Source organism: Anser anser (genome assembly GCF_964211835.1).
Source record: "Anser anser genome assembly, chromosome: 10".
NCBI lineage: Eukaryota > Metazoa > Chordata > Aves > Anseriformes > Anatidae > Anser > Anser anser.
The window spans coordinates 17242158-17260998 of record NC_139730.1 but is presented as its reverse complement, the minus strand read 5'-3'; the positions used below and the strand labels follow the sequence as shown (position 1 = coordinate 17260998).

The 18841-nt window shown below is 35.9% G+C and overlaps 1 protein-coding gene across 3 annotated transcripts in view; it reads right to left on the bottom strand.

Annotated features, from left to right (window-relative positions):
* The window catches only part of LRRC49 (leucine rich repeat containing 49), a 44070-nt gene that overhangs the window by 18633 nt on the left and 6596 nt on the right, over positions 1-18841 (bottom strand). For all 3 annotated transcript variants that reach the window (XM_083851159.1, XM_083851160.1, XM_083851161.1), the window contains exons 8-10: positions 11826-11969; positions 9775-9836; positions 3571-3718 (exon numbers count right to left, since the gene is read on the bottom strand). In XM_083851159.1, coding sequence (XP_083707285.1) covers positions 3571-3718; positions 9775-9836; positions 11826-11969 — 354 coding nt within the window. The remainder of the gene's footprint in view (positions 1-3570; positions 3719-9774; positions 9837-11825; positions 11970-18841) is intronic.

Genomic DNA, 18841 nt, shown 5'->3' with positions numbered 1-18841 from the left:
ATTACCCTTATAACATTTTCCATTAGAGCTGTAAGGTAACTGCCTGTACCTTTGGCATAGTGAGAGCTCCCCCTGCTGCCACATGAGCTCTACCACAAGTATAACACCAGAGATTTTGGCCAAACTTCTCACTGTGCAACCAGTCTTTCAAGAGGTAACATCCAGCAAGACCTGAGAAAGATCCTGAACAGAGTACAGTGGAACATACACGTTCTTCCTCACTACTGTTTTGCTATTATCCAAACAAGTTAATTCCACCAAATGATGCCATTTAAGTCACAGGAGAGAAAGGTACATTAACACACAATGAATGCAGGATTACATTTCCACACTACAGCTACTTTGAAATTATTCTAATAATTTTACTATAGATTAGAAGTAGTTGTAGTATACATGATATAAACTACTGTAGCTAATAAAAAAAAAGAGAATAATATGAAGAATGGTCTGGAATACACATTTAAGCTTTCAGGGCAGAAAGAAACCAAACTACTACACTTAAAAAAATTCTGCTTATACTCACAGAAGGCAGACTTTTTTTTTTTGTTACATATACCACACAGTCTATTTTAAAAAGAAGAACAAAGAGTAAGAATGTAAGTTGTATTTCTACCAGAAACTTCCTATGGAAAAAAACACAAAATTTCTGACTATTCTTTAAGTGACATATGACAATTAGATATATGTGTTTTTTTATTATTATTATTATTTTTAGTATCAACTTCTCGTATTTTCCTCAATACCTTACTTAAAGGATAGGATTACAATCCACAAAAATGAATAAGAAACAAGAAGTTACAGAAGCATCTTGTTTTAAAAGGAAAGAAATTAAATTTTTAGGCGAATACTGATCTATCAAAGTTTGAGAAAGCTAAAGATTCCCATTAAGTTGATGCCTTAGATATGTAATATAAAGTGGATGCGTTTTTTCAGCTGGAAATCAACTTTTAATGTAGACAACAAATACGTGTTTACAGTTTTACAGTAAGTTTTTTCATATACATGCAAAGCCCAAACTTGTTACAGGTGACTAAGCCCCACTGATTTCACTACCAATGATTCTTTGGGTCCATGCCTCAGTGGTTTAATAGCTTAAAATTTGTACTTACCAACAGCTTAGTAACGAGATGGCAAGAGAAAAGACCAACTTCCTCATGGGAAGATTAATAAGATGTAATAATATGACAGAATCCCTTGAATAAAAGCAAATCTGCTCCAACTTAAGAAATACTATAACAATTACAATCCAAAAATATTGTGTTGAAAGTACAGTCTGATATTTGCAGCAGCTATATGTTTCTTAACAGTTCCTATGGCAGTTAACACCAGACATTTTCCTCTGATGTACCCCTTTCTCCAGAGAATCTCTAGAAAACGCCTGGCACCAGTGTGCGTGTATTCCTGAAAACCAGTATGAATAAGGCTTCAAAGTCTTTTACAAACTTTAGAATAAACTGTAAAGGATATTTTCTTTCTTAAAATAGTTTTCTTAGCCCAGTGAAGCCAGCAAGTAAAAGAAAAGTTAAAGTTAAAAGCAGAATAGCAACTGTGTAAACCTCGTTTCTCAACTAGAAGAGCTTCTGAAACCATTAGCGAAGAATTCCTAGTTAGACAGAACATACATCCTAGTCCAGCTCTCAGTTCTTTGCAACACAAAGCAATGAATGCTCAAGTTAGAAATGGTCTGGATGCACTTCAGGCTAATGAATAAAAGATCCTCTATATGTATTAGCTTAGGTATATTAATCAAGCAAGTAAAAGCATATACCCAATACCGTACTTGTACTTCCCCACCAAGTTACATTTGTCCCTATGGCTGACATTACTAGACAGAATAGCTGGATTTGGCATTGCCAACTCTCTAATTTTATCACAAACCTCATGATACTTGTTAGTTTTCTTAAAAACCCCTGTTTCTTAAGTCATATGATTATCTGGGTAACACAGTTTTTATTGGAAAAAATCATACAGGCCCCTCTACATGAAGGAAAGTTTTAAAAACAAGTTTTCAAGGCCCAAAAACCAGAAGGCAAATAAAAAGAATGCAAAACACATTCTTTTTACAAGTAGTTTTATGAGCAGCACGACTGGTGAAGCCTGGTTTTCTATGGCTTTTTGTCTTGTTGGTTGATCCTCTTATGTTTAATAAGGTGTGAACTCAGATTAAGCTTTTCCCAAGGCTGTGCATTTCAAATAACTTTTTCCCCTACAGATCCCATATAGTCTAAAAAGGGATTAGAGCTCTTTCTACAGTTTTTCCATCACAGAGTTCTACCAGGATCTGTCTCTTCTCAATAAGGAAGAGAAGAAGAAAAGACATTTTCTTTACATGACTCAAGTTGCTGGAATAATACTGAGAAAACACTCTTTTGAAAAGCAAAGCAATTAGGCAGTATAAACTCACAAAAGAAAAAAAAACTACCCACAGGATACCTGGGAACAAATAGTATTTTAGATACTGATAGTAAAATTCTAATAGCCCAAAGTACTTTATTACTAAAATTCATGTTTTCCTCATACATGTGATATTTTACATCATAACTGACTCTCTTCTATACTCAGTGGATTGGCTGCAGGACAACAGGATAGATGCCAAAACAATAGGTGCAATTTATAATGCAGTAGAGCCTTCGTACAAAGCAAATAAGCATTTAAAACAAGGAATATTTATCAGCATTTGGTCAAGAAAGACAACACTATTAGTTAAGTATGTTACAGTTGTTATAGAATCAGAGTCATTTGGGTTGGAAAAGATCATCAAGTCCAACCATCAACCTAACCCTACAGAGCCCCATCACTAAACCATGTGCCTTAGTGACGTTATCTTCCTGTTGTTCAGATTTATCTTGTAAGATGACTGTGGTACACATAACTTTAGTAGACACAGAAAAATTAGCATCGCTATTCCCAGATTAAGAAACAACATGGATGACTTAATGGCATGGCCTTCCTGACAATTTCCCTTCATCCTCTACCTTGGTGCATATTTTCCAGAAGTCTGTAGTAAGTTGTCTGCACGGCCTCTCTTCCTTATCAGTGTTACTTGAAATGGACCACCAAATTCAGAAATTAAAGGAGAGAGTAGGTTAGGCAAAGAATGCAGAAATGCAGACAAACACAGAAACAGTGTGATCACCAAGTTTCCTTAGGGTAACAGACCAAAAATAATAGAAATAATGTCAGTTTCAGTGTAAACAGGCTAATGCTTTGGAAGGAATACCCTGTTCCTCCTCAGCTATACAGCAAACCAGTAAAGAATATGTTGAGGGAGCGCTAACAAAAAGCTTTGCAGTTTCTCATGTCACTTGGCAATTCTATCACATGGTATTTACTAAGTGAAAGAGTTTGATTATTTAAAAATAAATATTTTTAAAATGAAATAAAGAAGTGGACCCTTATATAATACTGCAAGAAAGGAAAAAGGTTAAAGTTTTAAATATTAGCATGTCTATGTACAATTCAATTCCATACTAAATAAGTAACTTTTTTCCTACACAGACACATAAAACCCTACATTTTACTCCTAAATTTAAGGAACTAGTAAGTCTGATGAAAATAGAAATTTCTTACTGTGATTCTCTTCATATCTAGCTGTCGGAGCTGCATCATATGATGGAGAACAGTGTGTTTGTACCATGTCTCCTGAGCTATTGGATTGCCATCAAGGGTGATATCTGACAAAGATGAGGAATCAGCAAGGCACAGAATATCCTCAAAACTGTAACCAAAAAAGTTTAAAATTTTAATGCCATACATTATTAATAATGAAGAGATGGAATATTTTATTTAAGGATAGAATACTAATGTTTACCTGTACTCAAAAAAATCCACACATCATATTGCATATGATAAATCAAATTAAAAGTAACTTTAATTAGCAGCAGGTGCTGCTGTTTTAATCTCTCCATATACAGATACGAAGAGATTCAGAATAAGCACTTGTTAGCTAAAAGAATATAGGTTCACCTAAGAATAATAAAATAGAATGCCTATCAACTCACATTCCAAAAATAATACACATTAGTCACCAAAACCAGCATGAACACCACAGAAAATGTAAAATGAAAAAAAAAAAGTAAAAAAAAATGTTTCTGGGTGTTTGTGGCATCATCAAATATTGGAATAAAAACTATAAAACCATCATATCATCTTTAAAATAGATCTATTTTTCTGAGTTCAGTCTACAAATATGAGTGCGTTGTCTTTTTAAGACATTTGATTTGGTTTCCTGACAAAAATAACTGGCCTGTGCAAAATGTATTTAGAGACATACAGCCTGTATCTTGTTCCTTTTACTGAAGATGAAAGGTGTAAAGAAGGCATCTGACCCAGATAAACAGTGCTCTTAAACAACGGATAATTATTTAACTTGCAAAAGAAACTGAACAGTCATACAAGTATAAATCCCCAATACTTTTTAGCAAAATTATTACAGTGCACAAATAACCGTGCACCCACCCTTACGCACTTTGAACCTCAACAATTGAGTCTGCATTATGAAGTTTAGTAGGCTCAGACGGAAAGTATGAAGCAACTGGGCTCAGTACTTCTGAGTATGACATTTAAAAAAATCTGAGAATGACAAATCAATGATGATCACAAAATACACGCTAAGAAGATCATTTTACTAGATGAACAAATGTTTAAGTTCTGAATTAATAACTGTTTCTGAACTGGAAAATACAGAATTAGTGTCCAAGTATTTTTAAAAAAGCTATCTTACTGATTGCATCAACTGATTATAGTTCTCACCGTTCTTGGTAGCAAGAAAATTCCTCCACTAATACTTGGAAGTACACCAAACCTTAAGAATACCCGGAATTCAGGCTCAGAAATCATATGCAGTAAAAATGCTCATATTAGAGACTGCTGATGAATAAAATGTCAACTGTCATTGGTATCACTCAACTTTCCAACAAACACCCATACAGTAATTTGCTGAGGACTAATATTCAGCCACAAAGGGCTTTAGATGTACAAAAATACCACATTTAAAATGACACGTCCCTAAAAGTTTCTAGGGGTTAGATAAAATATATATTTTTTTAACGTGGAAACTAAGTGGGAAAATAATAATTTAGAAAACAAAACCAAAAAAACCACCCAACTACCATACGCCAATCGGTCTCAAGCTGCTGAAATAAAGGTCTGGATGTTTTAAGGATCTGGACACCAACATAAGCTCGCAGGAGTAAATAAAACAACCCAATAAATGTTTCAAAAACAAACAAAACCCCAAACACGGTACAGCATACAAGTAACTTCTACATGATATATTCAATGGATAAAATAGAAAAATGGCAATGAAGTCAGAAGTACTACTATCATTTGGTGTGTTAAAACAACATAAGGACTAATGGAAAATGAACAATACACAGCTTCTGGTGAAGGCAGTGAAGGCACTTAGCAAATGTGAACAATTGGCTGTTTTATACCCGGGGTTTAAAAGAAAAGTCTGATTATCATCTTCCATTTTTTATTTTTGTGTGATCTTATTTCCTTTCCATAAAACAGCTTGTTTAACCACTTTTTTGGATGATCGTGCTGACATAGTACTTAAAATACCTATTCAATATGCCCCAAAGCTAGATGATGATTTTCCCAACTGACGCATCACATTAGTTAGTAAAGCAAACTCAGACATTTTAGAAGAAAGAATAACTGAATTCCCATTGGAATTCATCTTCCCAACTGCAGAAACCACCTCTCCTGCCCTTTCCTTCTTTCTTCCTAGAAGGATTTACCTCTGGTAGTTTCAGCAACAGAAGATAAATGAGAATTTGGGCTACCTTAGCAAAGTGTTTTTTCAGTGTTTTCAGTTTCACCACGTGGATCAGCTTGAGCATGCACACAAGATGTAAGAGTACTACAGCCAATTTTCCCCTCTGTCAGAGAGGACACATGCCCATTCTCCCAGCCCCATATTAGAATGTGGCTTGGACTCCTGGACTAAGCAGCAGGGTATTCTGCTGTATGCTGGTGTGTGTTCAACCTCCGCAGCGTGTGTGTTCATGGCTACACATTTAGTAGGCATAAGTAGTATGGAAACACTGGCCTTCTGGTAGAGCCTGCTTACTGAGGAAGACATGCTCTGTACATTTACATCAATGACTTCTTTAAACCATGTTCTGCAAAGTGGAAAAGCTCTGGAGAAGGAAGGCAACACACTCACTGCAGTCTGGTAGAACTCTCAGAGGAAACTGCATGTTCAAAAAACATTTAAAGAGAAACTGGACTGTCCCATGTTTCTAATCACTAAGCTACTGATGAAAACAGACATCACCACAGTTAACCTTTCTTTCCTGTATTGCTTTCATTCACATGTATAACAATGTATTTAGAAATTTTCATTCCACTGAGGAAAATATTTTTTTCTTGTTTTGATTAGACTAAGAACATTCCTTCTCCCAGGTTTCCAATTCAGTAACCGATTGAAGAAAAACAATTACATGTCCTTTGAGCTGGCACCTAACTTTTTCCATATGGCTACAAAGCCTTCTTTACTAAATTTAAAAAAAAAAACAACAGAACACTGACCTGGAGAGCTGTGTGACAGTGAAAACATGTTTTGTTTCTAAGATTTCAAAAAACAGTCTTTTCTAGCTTCACATTAAGAAATGTGAGCAGTAACAACTCTTTCTGAATCTCGGTGGCACACCTTCCCTGAAGCAAACAGTTTCTGTATTCTCTTCCCAGTACCACAGGAGAAATTCAAAGGGTTTTCTCTCTTCTTTATAACCAGTTCTAGAGATACATATTATCAGCAGACAAAGTATGAAAGCCTTGCATTGTAACAACTAAATTCTTCTGTGATGAAGACAGAAATGGGACGGCTTTTGTTTCAGATTTGATTCAACTTCTGCAGCATTTTGTCTGGACAATGAGTCTTACAAGGAGCGGCTGAGGGAGCTGGGCTTGTTCAGCCTGGAGAAGAGGAGGCTCAGGGGCGACCTTATCGCTCTCTACAGGTACCTGAAAGGAGGCTGTAGAGAGGTGGGGGTTGGTCTGTTCTCCCACGTGCCTGGTGACAGGACGAGGGGGAATGGGCTAAAGTTGCGACAGGGGAGGTTTAGGTTGGATATTAGGAAGAACTTCTTTACTGAAAGGGTTGTTAGGCATTGGAATGGGCTGCCCAGGGAAGTGGTTGAGTCACCATCCCTGGAGGTCTTTGAAAGATGTTTAGATGTAGAGCTTAGTGATATGGTTTAGTGGAGGACTTGTTAGTGTTAGGGCAGAGGTTGGACTAGATGATCTTGGAGGTCTCTTCCAACCTAGATGGTTCTAGGATTACCTTACTAACACATCTATTCTTAACTAAAAGCTCAGCAGCAATCTGAGGCCTCCTCTGAAGCAGGATGGGGGAAAAAGTGACAAAACCCATGACAGACTCATGTCTTAAATACTGAAAATTTTAAGAAGGCATTTCTGAATCTTTTATTGCAATTTTAATTCATGTCAGTATGTACTGATGTAAGACTCAAGAATTCTTCCTACCAAAAACAGGAAGCAGTAAACCTTTATATGAGAGCATTACCTCAAGAATGCTACTTTTAATATTTTAATGAACCACTAATATAAACATATACAGGTTTTGGCAATGTACTCTGCTACATGTTTCAATTTGCAGATTTTCTCTACACACAAATGTAGAGATCAGAATATCTGTAACTAATTGATTGTCTAAAAGAAAGATAAAAATATAAAAATAAAAAACAGAAATATATTTTATATAAATATAAAAAATAATTTTAAAATTACCATGTGGCCCATAGTAAATGCATGTGAGTGAGTAAAAAAATACCCTAAACCATTTTAAAAGTGGTGCAGTAAGGGTCAGACATAGCACAGCCATTCACTAGTATTATGGTTGCACGTAACACCTTCAGTCAGTTCAAACAGTTTATCAAGCCAAGTATCAGACACATATGGGTCAAGAACGTACTTCCATGTTTAAACATTTACCTGTTAGGAGACATATCTACTACATAACTCAAAGTGAGGGAGCAATAAGATTTTTTGGTTTTTCCAACTGCTGAATTTGATGGAATGTCATTTCTACAAAAACATAAGCCAAATCTAGTCATTTTTTTTATTATTATTATTTTTGTTAATAATGACTGGCAAATAACAAGTTAAACTGATCCATTCACCTAGCTACTTACACGTGTATGTAGATTTTATAACAATGTCTTCATTGGACATTAAGATTTTTATACCTATTCTAATTACAAATTAAAACCAGATTAGATATTTGCACAAGTGTTTAAGTATTTCTACCTTACCTGAAAGCTAAGACTAGATCTATCAACAGTTTAATTGAAGCCCCAATGAATAAATGATAGGATACTAGCAAGTTACTGATTACATGAATTTTAAGAAATCTACTTTAAAAATGAACAAAAAGAGCAAAACGTTTTTCCTTCCTTGAATACTGCAAAAATATCAATGTGAGAAAGCTACACAAATTAAACCAAGTATATGAAAACATACAGAAGTTCCACTGACTGCAGTGATGCTCCCAGATGGCAAAGGAGCCAACTACTGCAGTCCCCTCGTTGTTCTTGCCAGACTAAGACATATTTATTTATTTATTTTGGAAAAACAACAGAAACAAAAGGCATGTTCCAAACCCGGAAATTATATAAGTGAAGCAAAATACCAACCCCTTTTCTTTATTATGGCAATTTCAAACATGAAATAAAAAGTGTAGCAGGTGAATTAAGGGAAGAGTATATTAGCCATTTCTGCAGTTTGTCTCCAGTTTTTTTGAATGCTTAATACCCGTGAGCATTCAGGGAGATCCACTGCATTGGTACTTTAAGAGTCTAAGGAATATAGACAAGTAGGTTGGAACTGTCTGCGAAATACATAATGCAGGTCAGCTTAAAATATTCAAATAGCTATTATAATTAAAGCTCACATTAAGTCTAACATTTTACAGAGAAAATAGGTACCACAAGAACATTATTTTCAGTAATTAGAATGCCAGGCATCTTTCCTGATCTCAGATTAAATTATTTGATTCTAAGCAGCAAAGAAGGATGGGAATGATTAAAGAATAAAGGTAAACACATGATAAACTGAAGATGATGTAGGCACATTTGCTTTGATTTTATTATTTTAATATTGGCACCAGTAGAAATGCTGACTTCAAAAAAAACACACAAATATAAACATTGTAGACTAACTTTCTTATTTATACCAAAATGTACTTAGCTACTAGAAATAATAGAAACCCTGCACTGAAAGTTGAGCTGTTCTGTTTCTGCCTTCTGGTTTGAAAAGTAAACAGACAGGAATATACCTTTCACACTTGATTAATATATGTACAAGTAAAATACAAGCATGATATAATCTTATCATCACAAGCAGAATCTGATCCAGCCATTTGTGTAACTCCATAAATACAGTGATTTTATGATAAATGTAATATGCCTTGTGCGATACCGTGCCTTCTGCTTTATCAGAAATTTAGTTGAACAGTAAAACAATATATTAAAAAAGCTATTTTTAATTTTCAGCATCATCAGAAAGAATACAGTCATTTTTAAATTAAAAATGCAAGTTTTGTGGTAGAATCCCCATAGCGCCACATTTAAATGCAAAGGGTTAAAAGAATTTATGCTTAAAGCAGAAAATACATAACGGCTTGATTATGCTATCTGATATGTTTAAAAACAGCATCCGCATTCATAGCGTTTAAATTTTAATGAAATACAGTTATAAGAGGATACTCCAATTTACTGATAGGAAACAAACTGCTCTTCTCCTTACCTAGATATATTGTTGAAGCTGAGGAACAGACGCTGGAGACGGGGCAAAGTATCCACATCTTTCTAGAAGGAGAAACAGAGGCATAAATTCAGCAGCTGAAGGATAACATCTTTTGAACCTTTCTACTTTGCCTGATGAAATACTTTCATTTCTATATACTATAACCTTGCTGCAACATTGATTTCTGTTGAAGAGGCAGATCCATTTCTCCCTAATGCAGACTGCAAGGGAGTGTTTCAGTGCAGATATATACCCTGCAGAACAAGCTGCATCACTTGCAAAGCAAATGATGTTAAAGGAAAGAGGATGAGGCTGCTGCTGGTTTCTGAACAGGCTTTTGGGAAAGCCGCCAAGGTGCTGTCTCAGCATTTAACTGCAGGATAAATACGCTTTAAAAAAGTGGCCATGTTGTAGTAAGGCTTCTGAAGTGCAATACTGCAGTGCAATCGACACTACCTAACAACAGCAGCTGCTCTGGCAGAGAATGATCTGAAGGACTCTGTCACATTTGCAATTGAATTTTTTAAGAAGGAACAGGTTTTCAGAATGAGTAACTGAATTTAATGTATGCCACAACCGAACTTAGTAGAAAACCTTGAAATACCTCAAGATATTAGTAAGATGAAACTTAAAAGTAGTATCGTAATTTATTTTTGAAATAAAAACCCCTAACAGCCAGACAGCACAGTTTGTAGCAATCCATGCAAATTCAAACTGTGCACCGAACCCTTCGGTTTTAAATGTGCGTCTCCTTATCCTACTAAGGAGTATGCTCCAGCTTGCAACTAGTGGACATAAAACCATTACTTAGGGCACATGGGAGTGGCATAGGGCTCACTCACTACCTTGATTTTAGCCACAAATAAAATCTACAGCCCTCTCTTCAACTTGTGACATGTCTACATCGCATTCCATCCAATTAAAAAGAAAACAAAACAAAAGTGAAACAGAAACAACCACCCACAAACCACAACACACAACCTAAACACCATTCTATTACAATTTATCCCGGGTAACAAACAATTTTATATTATACACAAAAGAAGGTACATCCCTGAGCAGAACATCTTCTGAAACACTGTCTCCAGTCAGGAATGAATAAAACACTGAGATATAAGAACAGAGTCCAAGCCTGTAACTCACTAATTTCACTGTCATGGAGAGCTAACTCTGCATTTATGAGAGAGGAGGTAAGGAGAAAGCATGAGCTACACATGAGAGAGGGTGAGAAGGCAGCAGCTACAAGCAAGGAAGAGAATCTCAGTAATGTAAATGGTGTGGGAGGGAGGTACAGTGGTTGAGTTAGAAATTAGCAGAAATTTCTTGTTTTGCAAGAGTAAAAAAAATAAGTTTAATATATGGCAAGTAGCAAAAATTTGAGGAAGTGATAGCTCAGCAGCAATAGAAGACCAAGTACTTAAACAATTGAGGGCCTGAAAAAATGCACCTAGTTAAATAATGTGGTAAGTCTACTTAAAAAGTGCTTGTTGAAATAATTGAATTGCCATACCTGAACTATACATCATAAAATGCTGAATGACAAACTTTATCCTTTAAAGCATAATGGATTTTCTAATGCTAACTTGGAGCTTTACTTGGAAAATTTTACTTCAGTATTTTCTCTGCTTTTGACCCAGAAATATACATAAAGAGATGAAGTTTAAGATGGTCTGACTGCTTAGCTGAGCTACAGAAATTATGAGAAGAGGGTATGTTTCTGGGGGCAAACATGTATGGAAGAAGAGTCTCTAAATGTTTATGTTAGAACCACAAAGCATCCAAATCTTTTGCCCTGGGGGAATATCATGAGCTACCAAGATTTCTACCAATACAAGCCATCAAATTTACACAAAATAACACAAGAACAACATATTTTCACCTTCATGATGTAAAATTGAGTACTAAGGAAAAAATAACAATCAAAAGAGTGGGAAAATGCAAGATTTGAAAAATCTGAAATGCTGATATGTTTTTAACAAGTTCTAGTAATAGTGCACTCCTGTAAGGGATGAAAGAAGGGAGGAAAGAAGATGAGAGGTTTTGTTCCTTACTATGGCAGAGACTTGATTATGACGAAGGTTGAGCTCTGTGAGAGAATCCAGTCCATTAAGATTTTCTACAATGGACAGTAGGTTTCTGGCAAGGTTTAATACTCGCAATTCACTCAAATGGTTGATGTTTTCCATTTTAGTAATCTGTGAAAGAAGTATAATTATAAACATGCATACTGTGTTTTATATAGATATAAAATGGATATATGTAGTGCATACATTTTTTAAACATATACAGACAAAACCAAGCAACTTAATAATGTGCTTATGTATTTTTCTAAACCTTGATAATAATGCCATAAATTGTTGAAAACAAGCTACAGTCTGCTGGAGACTGAGTACTAGTATTCACAACAGTAATATCTTTCTAACCATACAGCACTGCTGTACTCAGCAAAACATATTCAAAAAAAAATTAGACAAGAAAGCAGCAGCATCCTTCTTTCAGATACATGGCATGTTTGTCTGACAGTCCCCAACAGTTTTTGCCAACTCATGGCTTCAAACAAAGTGACTAAACTACAAAGAACAAGCAGCTGGCCCTACATTTGTTTTTATTCTTGACAACTTATTTTGAAGATACAGGTGCCATCGAAGAAGAGAAAAAACACATCAAATAACAGTGGCTACTACCCTTTACTTTTAATTTTGGCTTCTGGAGATGCAACTGTGTTTTACAAAGACATTAATTATTGCTCTGTTTATACAAGCTGACTTTTTTTTTCTTCCCTGCTGCTTGTATTTCTCAGACTAATCAACTCAGTCATCTCTATCCAGATATTTATCTCTCAGAGTCATCTGGGATCTGTTGTCCTGAACCTATCCATTCATTTATGGAGGACTTGCATACAGTAATGTATCATGGAGATGATAAACCATTGCCACTGCACAGGAGGATACTCATATCATCTTATTGTAACCCGCATTATAAGGCAGGAAGAAGGCAGCAGGTTTCCTGTGGAAAATACTCTGTGTGGCAGTGCATCTAAATGTAGAGTACATAAAGCTACCAACAGTGGTGAATTTCCTTTTAATTACAAGGATCAGCTGCTCTATCTGCAGGACCACCATAAGCTCCCTTCAGCAACACCCTGTACTCAGGCACGCTATTCCTCTGCAAAGCTGCCAACAGCTATTAGATGCAGGCAAGCAAGAGAGAGCCTGGTGGCATACACCTTCCCAGTGATAATGGGCCTTCTGATGATACGGACCACCACAACTCTGCCATGCCAGTTTCCTGAAAATGCGTAGCTCCTGGAATGGGAGAACAGCTAATGCAACTGTTATGTAACAGTTTCCAAACACAATGTTGCTAACAATTTTCATACATATGTGTGTGCATATATATACACACACACATACACGTGTATGACTTCAATATGCCGCTATATAAAGTATTACCGCAATTTTTCCCATAACAAGTATGGGAAAGTAGATAGGAAAAACAATTAAATAACAGTAAATCACTTTTTGATTGAACTGCTAATTAAACTATTAGGCATTATTTGTGTATATTACATGCAGAAAATAAAAATGAGCAGAATACAAAAATATTAAACCTAAAGGAACAAAAGACACTATTGTCTAGAACAATATATTCAGTATGAAAGACTTGTAAAAGCAAAGCCAAGAGCAGATGGTTAGCATGAAGAGCACAGACCTCTGCAGATGTCTGTTTAGCTAGAATTGCAGCATGTCACTATGCAGAATATTAATCTTGGCATTTTGCTGCTATTACAAAGAATGATTTCATCAACAATTTATAGAGATACTGTTAATCACTTTGTTCAGTTTTAAGACTAACTCTGTTGGGTTTTCTCTATTTTTAATCACGCATGTGTGCATGAAAATACACCCAGTGTCATTACACTGTATGTATTAGGTAGCAAGCATTATCACCTCTTTTTAGAGGTGATTATTATTAAATATTTGTTTTTACCAAAAAGCAATTTTCATATATTTTAAATAGTTTTCTATTAATTATGACTGAGGACTATTATTAGCCATTTTAGTTGCTTTTTCAAATATGTAAACTTCAAAGACTTGTAAACATTGAACACTATTCTGTTTTCTTGTTTGTTCTCATTTGCTTGTATGCTTGAATACTTAGCTATGAAATGCATTCATTTCAGAAGAGATTGTTATGCAGCACATAATCACTCATCAATAACTGCACAAGTTTCATCTTTTAATGTGTATTTTTTGGGATTATTCAAAGCAAGCCCATTTCTGGGGAAAAAAATCAAGTTGCCTTTTTCCCCTCCCCTTTTTCCTTAACTTATATCCTTGAGCTTTTGGCAATGAAAAGAATTAAAAAAGAAAAACAAATTACTGATTTTTTTTTTTTTTTAAGTATTAAAGAACAAATTTCATTCTAGATACAGTTAGTCAAGTTCTGACTTCCTTAGAACTTAGAAAATTTTAATCAAAGTAATTTAACGGAAGACAGCGTAAAGTCCTTTGTAAATCTACCTAAAATAAAGGTTCTAAAAGCATTTATATGGAACGCATACCATTCATACTATTCACCGTGACAGAAATGATCATCAACCACCTGTGTTCTTTCCAAAGACTTTTCATAGTGCTCAGAAACACAGTATTTAGAAATTATATGTTTATTTAGAAATTACATAGTAGTAGTAGTGTCTTCAGCATGCCATGCATACAACTGTGTGCAGGCTCTGAATCACACACATGTACATGAACATCATGAATACTATAGAGTTCATATTAGTGTGTTGATGATCAAAGAAATGGAGTATCCGTACAGAAATTTAAGAAGACGTTAAGATACTGCATCTTAGAAGTTTTTACCAGGCAGTATAAAAATTAATAGCCTTACTAAATAATGTAAGAAAGCTGACAAAGAACAATAATATGACAGAGGAATTCATATTTTGTCCTTTTTGTAAGGCATAGAGACAGTAAATGCAATGTTTCATTACACGCTACCCTGATTTTAATTTTTTTTTAGAACCTTATTTCAGATATTTATTATATGAAAGGATTTTCTTAAAGAAGCAATGCCTTTAAAGACTTGATTTGAGAAATAAGTCACACAAGGTAAAGCATTAAGCATTGTGGAATGCTTCATTTCAGTGTTTTAAAGCACATCCAGTTCTCATGGAATTTCTCACTTGGCAGCAGGACAGCCTCGAAGTTCAGACCAAACCTATTAGCCAAAATATCCTGCACACAAATAAATCAAAGTATTTTCCAAGACATTTTCCTCTTTCTGCTTCTCCTCACCTCTAATCTCTTGAAGACACTGCAGGCTTAGAAGCTTAATCTGCATTCCATCTATGGGATTGACTTAATATCCAAAAAGAGGGAGAAGTGGACTAAGAATAAACCAAAAATCTGGCTTCCCTCTTAACTGTTACTACTCCATAAATATCAACAAGAAATCTTGTCTAGATAGACCCTAACACCTCCTGTCTCTCCCCCATTGTCTATAGAAAAAAGCTGCTGCTATTAGAATCACTATGTTAATTTACATCTCAAATACACTGTATGCAAGCAACATTCAGCTAATACTCTAATGTGATGAAGACTGCTCAGCAGATACTATCCCCTTAACAGAACTGTCTTTAGTTCAAAAAAAAAAAAAAAAGATGTGTCCCCATCTTCTGTTAACTAACACACTTCAAAAGGCAAAAACCCAGTCAAGGTGGAGCTACTATATACATTAATACATAGACAAAAACGCTGTAAAATAGACTACTATTCTAGTACCTATATAAATATGACCCTCAGAGGACAACGGTGTAAAAATAAAAGACAAATCAACAAACTTGAAGAAAACTCCACCATGTTACTTCTCAAAAAATAAATCACAAATACTTGTTCTAAAAAATGATTCATGAAGAACCTTTACTCTCCAGCAGTAACATAACAGAAGAATAGAAGCAATCAGAGCATACTGCACAGGAAATGCTCTGAAGGCCAACAGATCTGCTGCCTAGTTCCATCCAATGTGTGGGATTTATGAACATCAAAACCACAAAAACACTTCTATCCTAACCCCAAACACTGAATGCCTTTCAATGAGGACAGTAATGGGATGTTGATTCAATGCGCTACAGCTTAGTTCCACAGCAGTTTTCATTCATACAACAGAGAGGCTTTTTGTGGCTTTACAGGGAATATTTTTACAATACGTAATTATTTGTAACTTTACTAGCATCCTCAAAAGAGTTCCTCTTCTTTATTTTCTTTTTTTCCTTCTTCCATTTCCCCTATCACTACAAAGGGAAAACAGAAAACAAAGATAGCGAATTCAGTCTGAACTAACACTAGCCACAGAAACAGAGAAATCAGCTGAGGTCAGAAGCGACCTGCGGTGCCAGCCTGCCCAACGCAAGGACCAGCACAGCAGGATGTGCAGGACCACGTCCAGTCAGGTTTAGGCTGCCTTCACAGATGGAGATTCCACAAACTGTCTGGGCAACCTTCTCCTGTGTTTGGCCCCGACAGAAATATTTTTCTTAAAGTTTGAGCAAATTTCCTGTCCTTCAGTTTGTGACCAATGACTCGTCCTTTTGCTGGACACCACCGAGATAAGTCTGGCTCCGCCTTGTTCACCCCCTCCCAGCAGGTATTTATACACATGGCCACAGAACTCCCTGAGCCTCCTCTTCTCCAGGCACAGCAATCTCAGCTCTCTCAGCCTCTCCTCAGATGCTCCAGTTGCCTCAACAGATTTGCAACTCTTTGCTAGACCTGCTCCATCAAGCGCACGTCTGTCTTGCACTGGGGAGCCCAGCAGCTCGGAGGTGCCTCACCAGCACCATGCAGAAAGGAAGGATCAGGATCACCTCCCTCAGCCCGCTGCCAATACTCTTCCGAACTAGGCCCATGGTGCTGGTGGTCCCCTGGGTTCCCTACTACAGGGCTGCTTTTCAGCTTGTGACCCGCCAGCCTGTACTGGTGTAGGGGTTTATGACTTCCCAAGTGCAGGACTTTGCATTTCCCTTTCTCGAATTTCAAGGGACTTCTCTCAGCCCATTTCTCTAGCTTGTCAAGATACCACTGAATGGTGGCACAATCATCTCCTGTATAAAGCTCTCCATCCAGGTTCATATCATCTTCAAATTTGCACTCTGTGCCACCCCCCCCATGTCATCAAGGAGGGTGTTAAAAATCCTGGCCCAGTATCAACCTCTAGAGTTTACTACATCTCACTGTCCGTCAATCTAGCCCAAAATATCATCATTTTGTCTGTCAAGATGTGATGGGAGACACTGTCAAATGTCATCGTGCTGATCAGGTATGATCTCCCCTAGGTGAATCCATGCTGACTACTTCTGGTCACTTTCTTTCCCTTAGCACATTCTGGAAATGGTTTCCAGAACTACTTTTTCCATCCCTTTCCTAGGAATAGAGATGAGGCTGACTCATTTCATAGCGTATAACATATCCCATTTATATTTCATCTCATTTTAGGCCAATTACAATCTACACAACAATATTCTCATTGCATAGACAACATTCAGGAATAAAAACACATCCAAATTTTAGTTTATTGATAGCTTTCTTAAAAAAAACAAAAACTATTATTTCTTCCTGGAGAGTTCAGCATCAAAATCCCCTCCACACATTAACTGCAATGACAGTTCTTATAACACAACTGGCTTTGCATTCATTTAAAATTGTGTTTTTGTATTTCTGAAGAAATCAAAAATAAATGCAAAAACAACTATGCAAGGCTGAGCACTGCCTTCTGCAGTATGAATTTTATATTGCGGCCCAATAACATCACATAAAATCCTAAAAGTATTCCCAGCAATAAGCTACAGATGTATCACAAAGAAAACTTGTCTCTTCTAGAAAATAACCTTAAACTTTTGTGCTTGATTGAGAATGTTTCCCATGCACACAACATTAAATAATTTCTCACATTTGTAAGAAACAGTTTGAATGTAAAATGAAGGCAAAAGTACCATAAAAATATCTGCAAGCATAAGAAATAATGTTGCTGTCTTTTCAGTCATACTCTAAGTAATTCAAAGTGTGTTTCACAGTTAGAGAAAGTGCTAGAGTAACAGACACTGCAGCCCAGAGGAAATCCCATATTCACACAGCACATACACATATTCATACTATACCAGACATTTATGCCAAAAAAGAATTATACTTTTCCATGGTTATGAGAAAAGAAGACACAAGTGATACACACTGCAGAAGCATCATTAGGTCTTCTACTTGGAATGAAGACCATTCTGATACGGGAAAACTGCTGCCCATAACTGGCTCCAAATTGTAAAACTGACCAGACTTACATTTTTTGACCTTCCTGTGGGAACTGGGTACAGTGTAATGCCACAAGCAATTTAAGGAAACAGATTTATGAACAGCTTGTTAATATAACGCAAATCATATTTTCTATTATATTTCATTTTGACAGACAAGTGTGATACTCTGTTTCCACACTGTTGATTCTCATTACTCTCTCCTGAATTAAAGAAAAAAATTGTGTACATTGGCGAGAGGACATTATATCAACAGAACACTGACTGGAATCCACCATATTAACTACGTGTGAACACTTCATTTTTAATTCCACTGATCTGTTGTTTAAATGCAACATTCCGGAATACATCTTTTGATGTTCCCAAATACAATACTGCAGCTGAAGCAGGTTCAAGAAATTTGATATATAGAAATACAATGTAAGACAGAAGGCTGCCCTAATAAAAGGTCCTACAAATCTTAATAAAGTTAAACCACAGAGACCCTCTATTTGTTATTAAATAAATGAACAAAAAAAAAATAAAACCAGACTTAAAAACAAGGCACTAGTATAGTTGAGCATTATGTCTCAAACTCATTTCTCTCTTCGTCACATGTTCAAAATGAGTTAATATGTATGGCAGACTAGTGTTTTACATTACAAATTGTTCAACTAGTAGGAAAATAGCATTAATATCAAAACTTGCATAACTAAACTGGAAAGGAACAGAAAAGATAACTAATTAATGGAAGAGAAGTTCCAAGTCTTCATTTAGAGACAATGC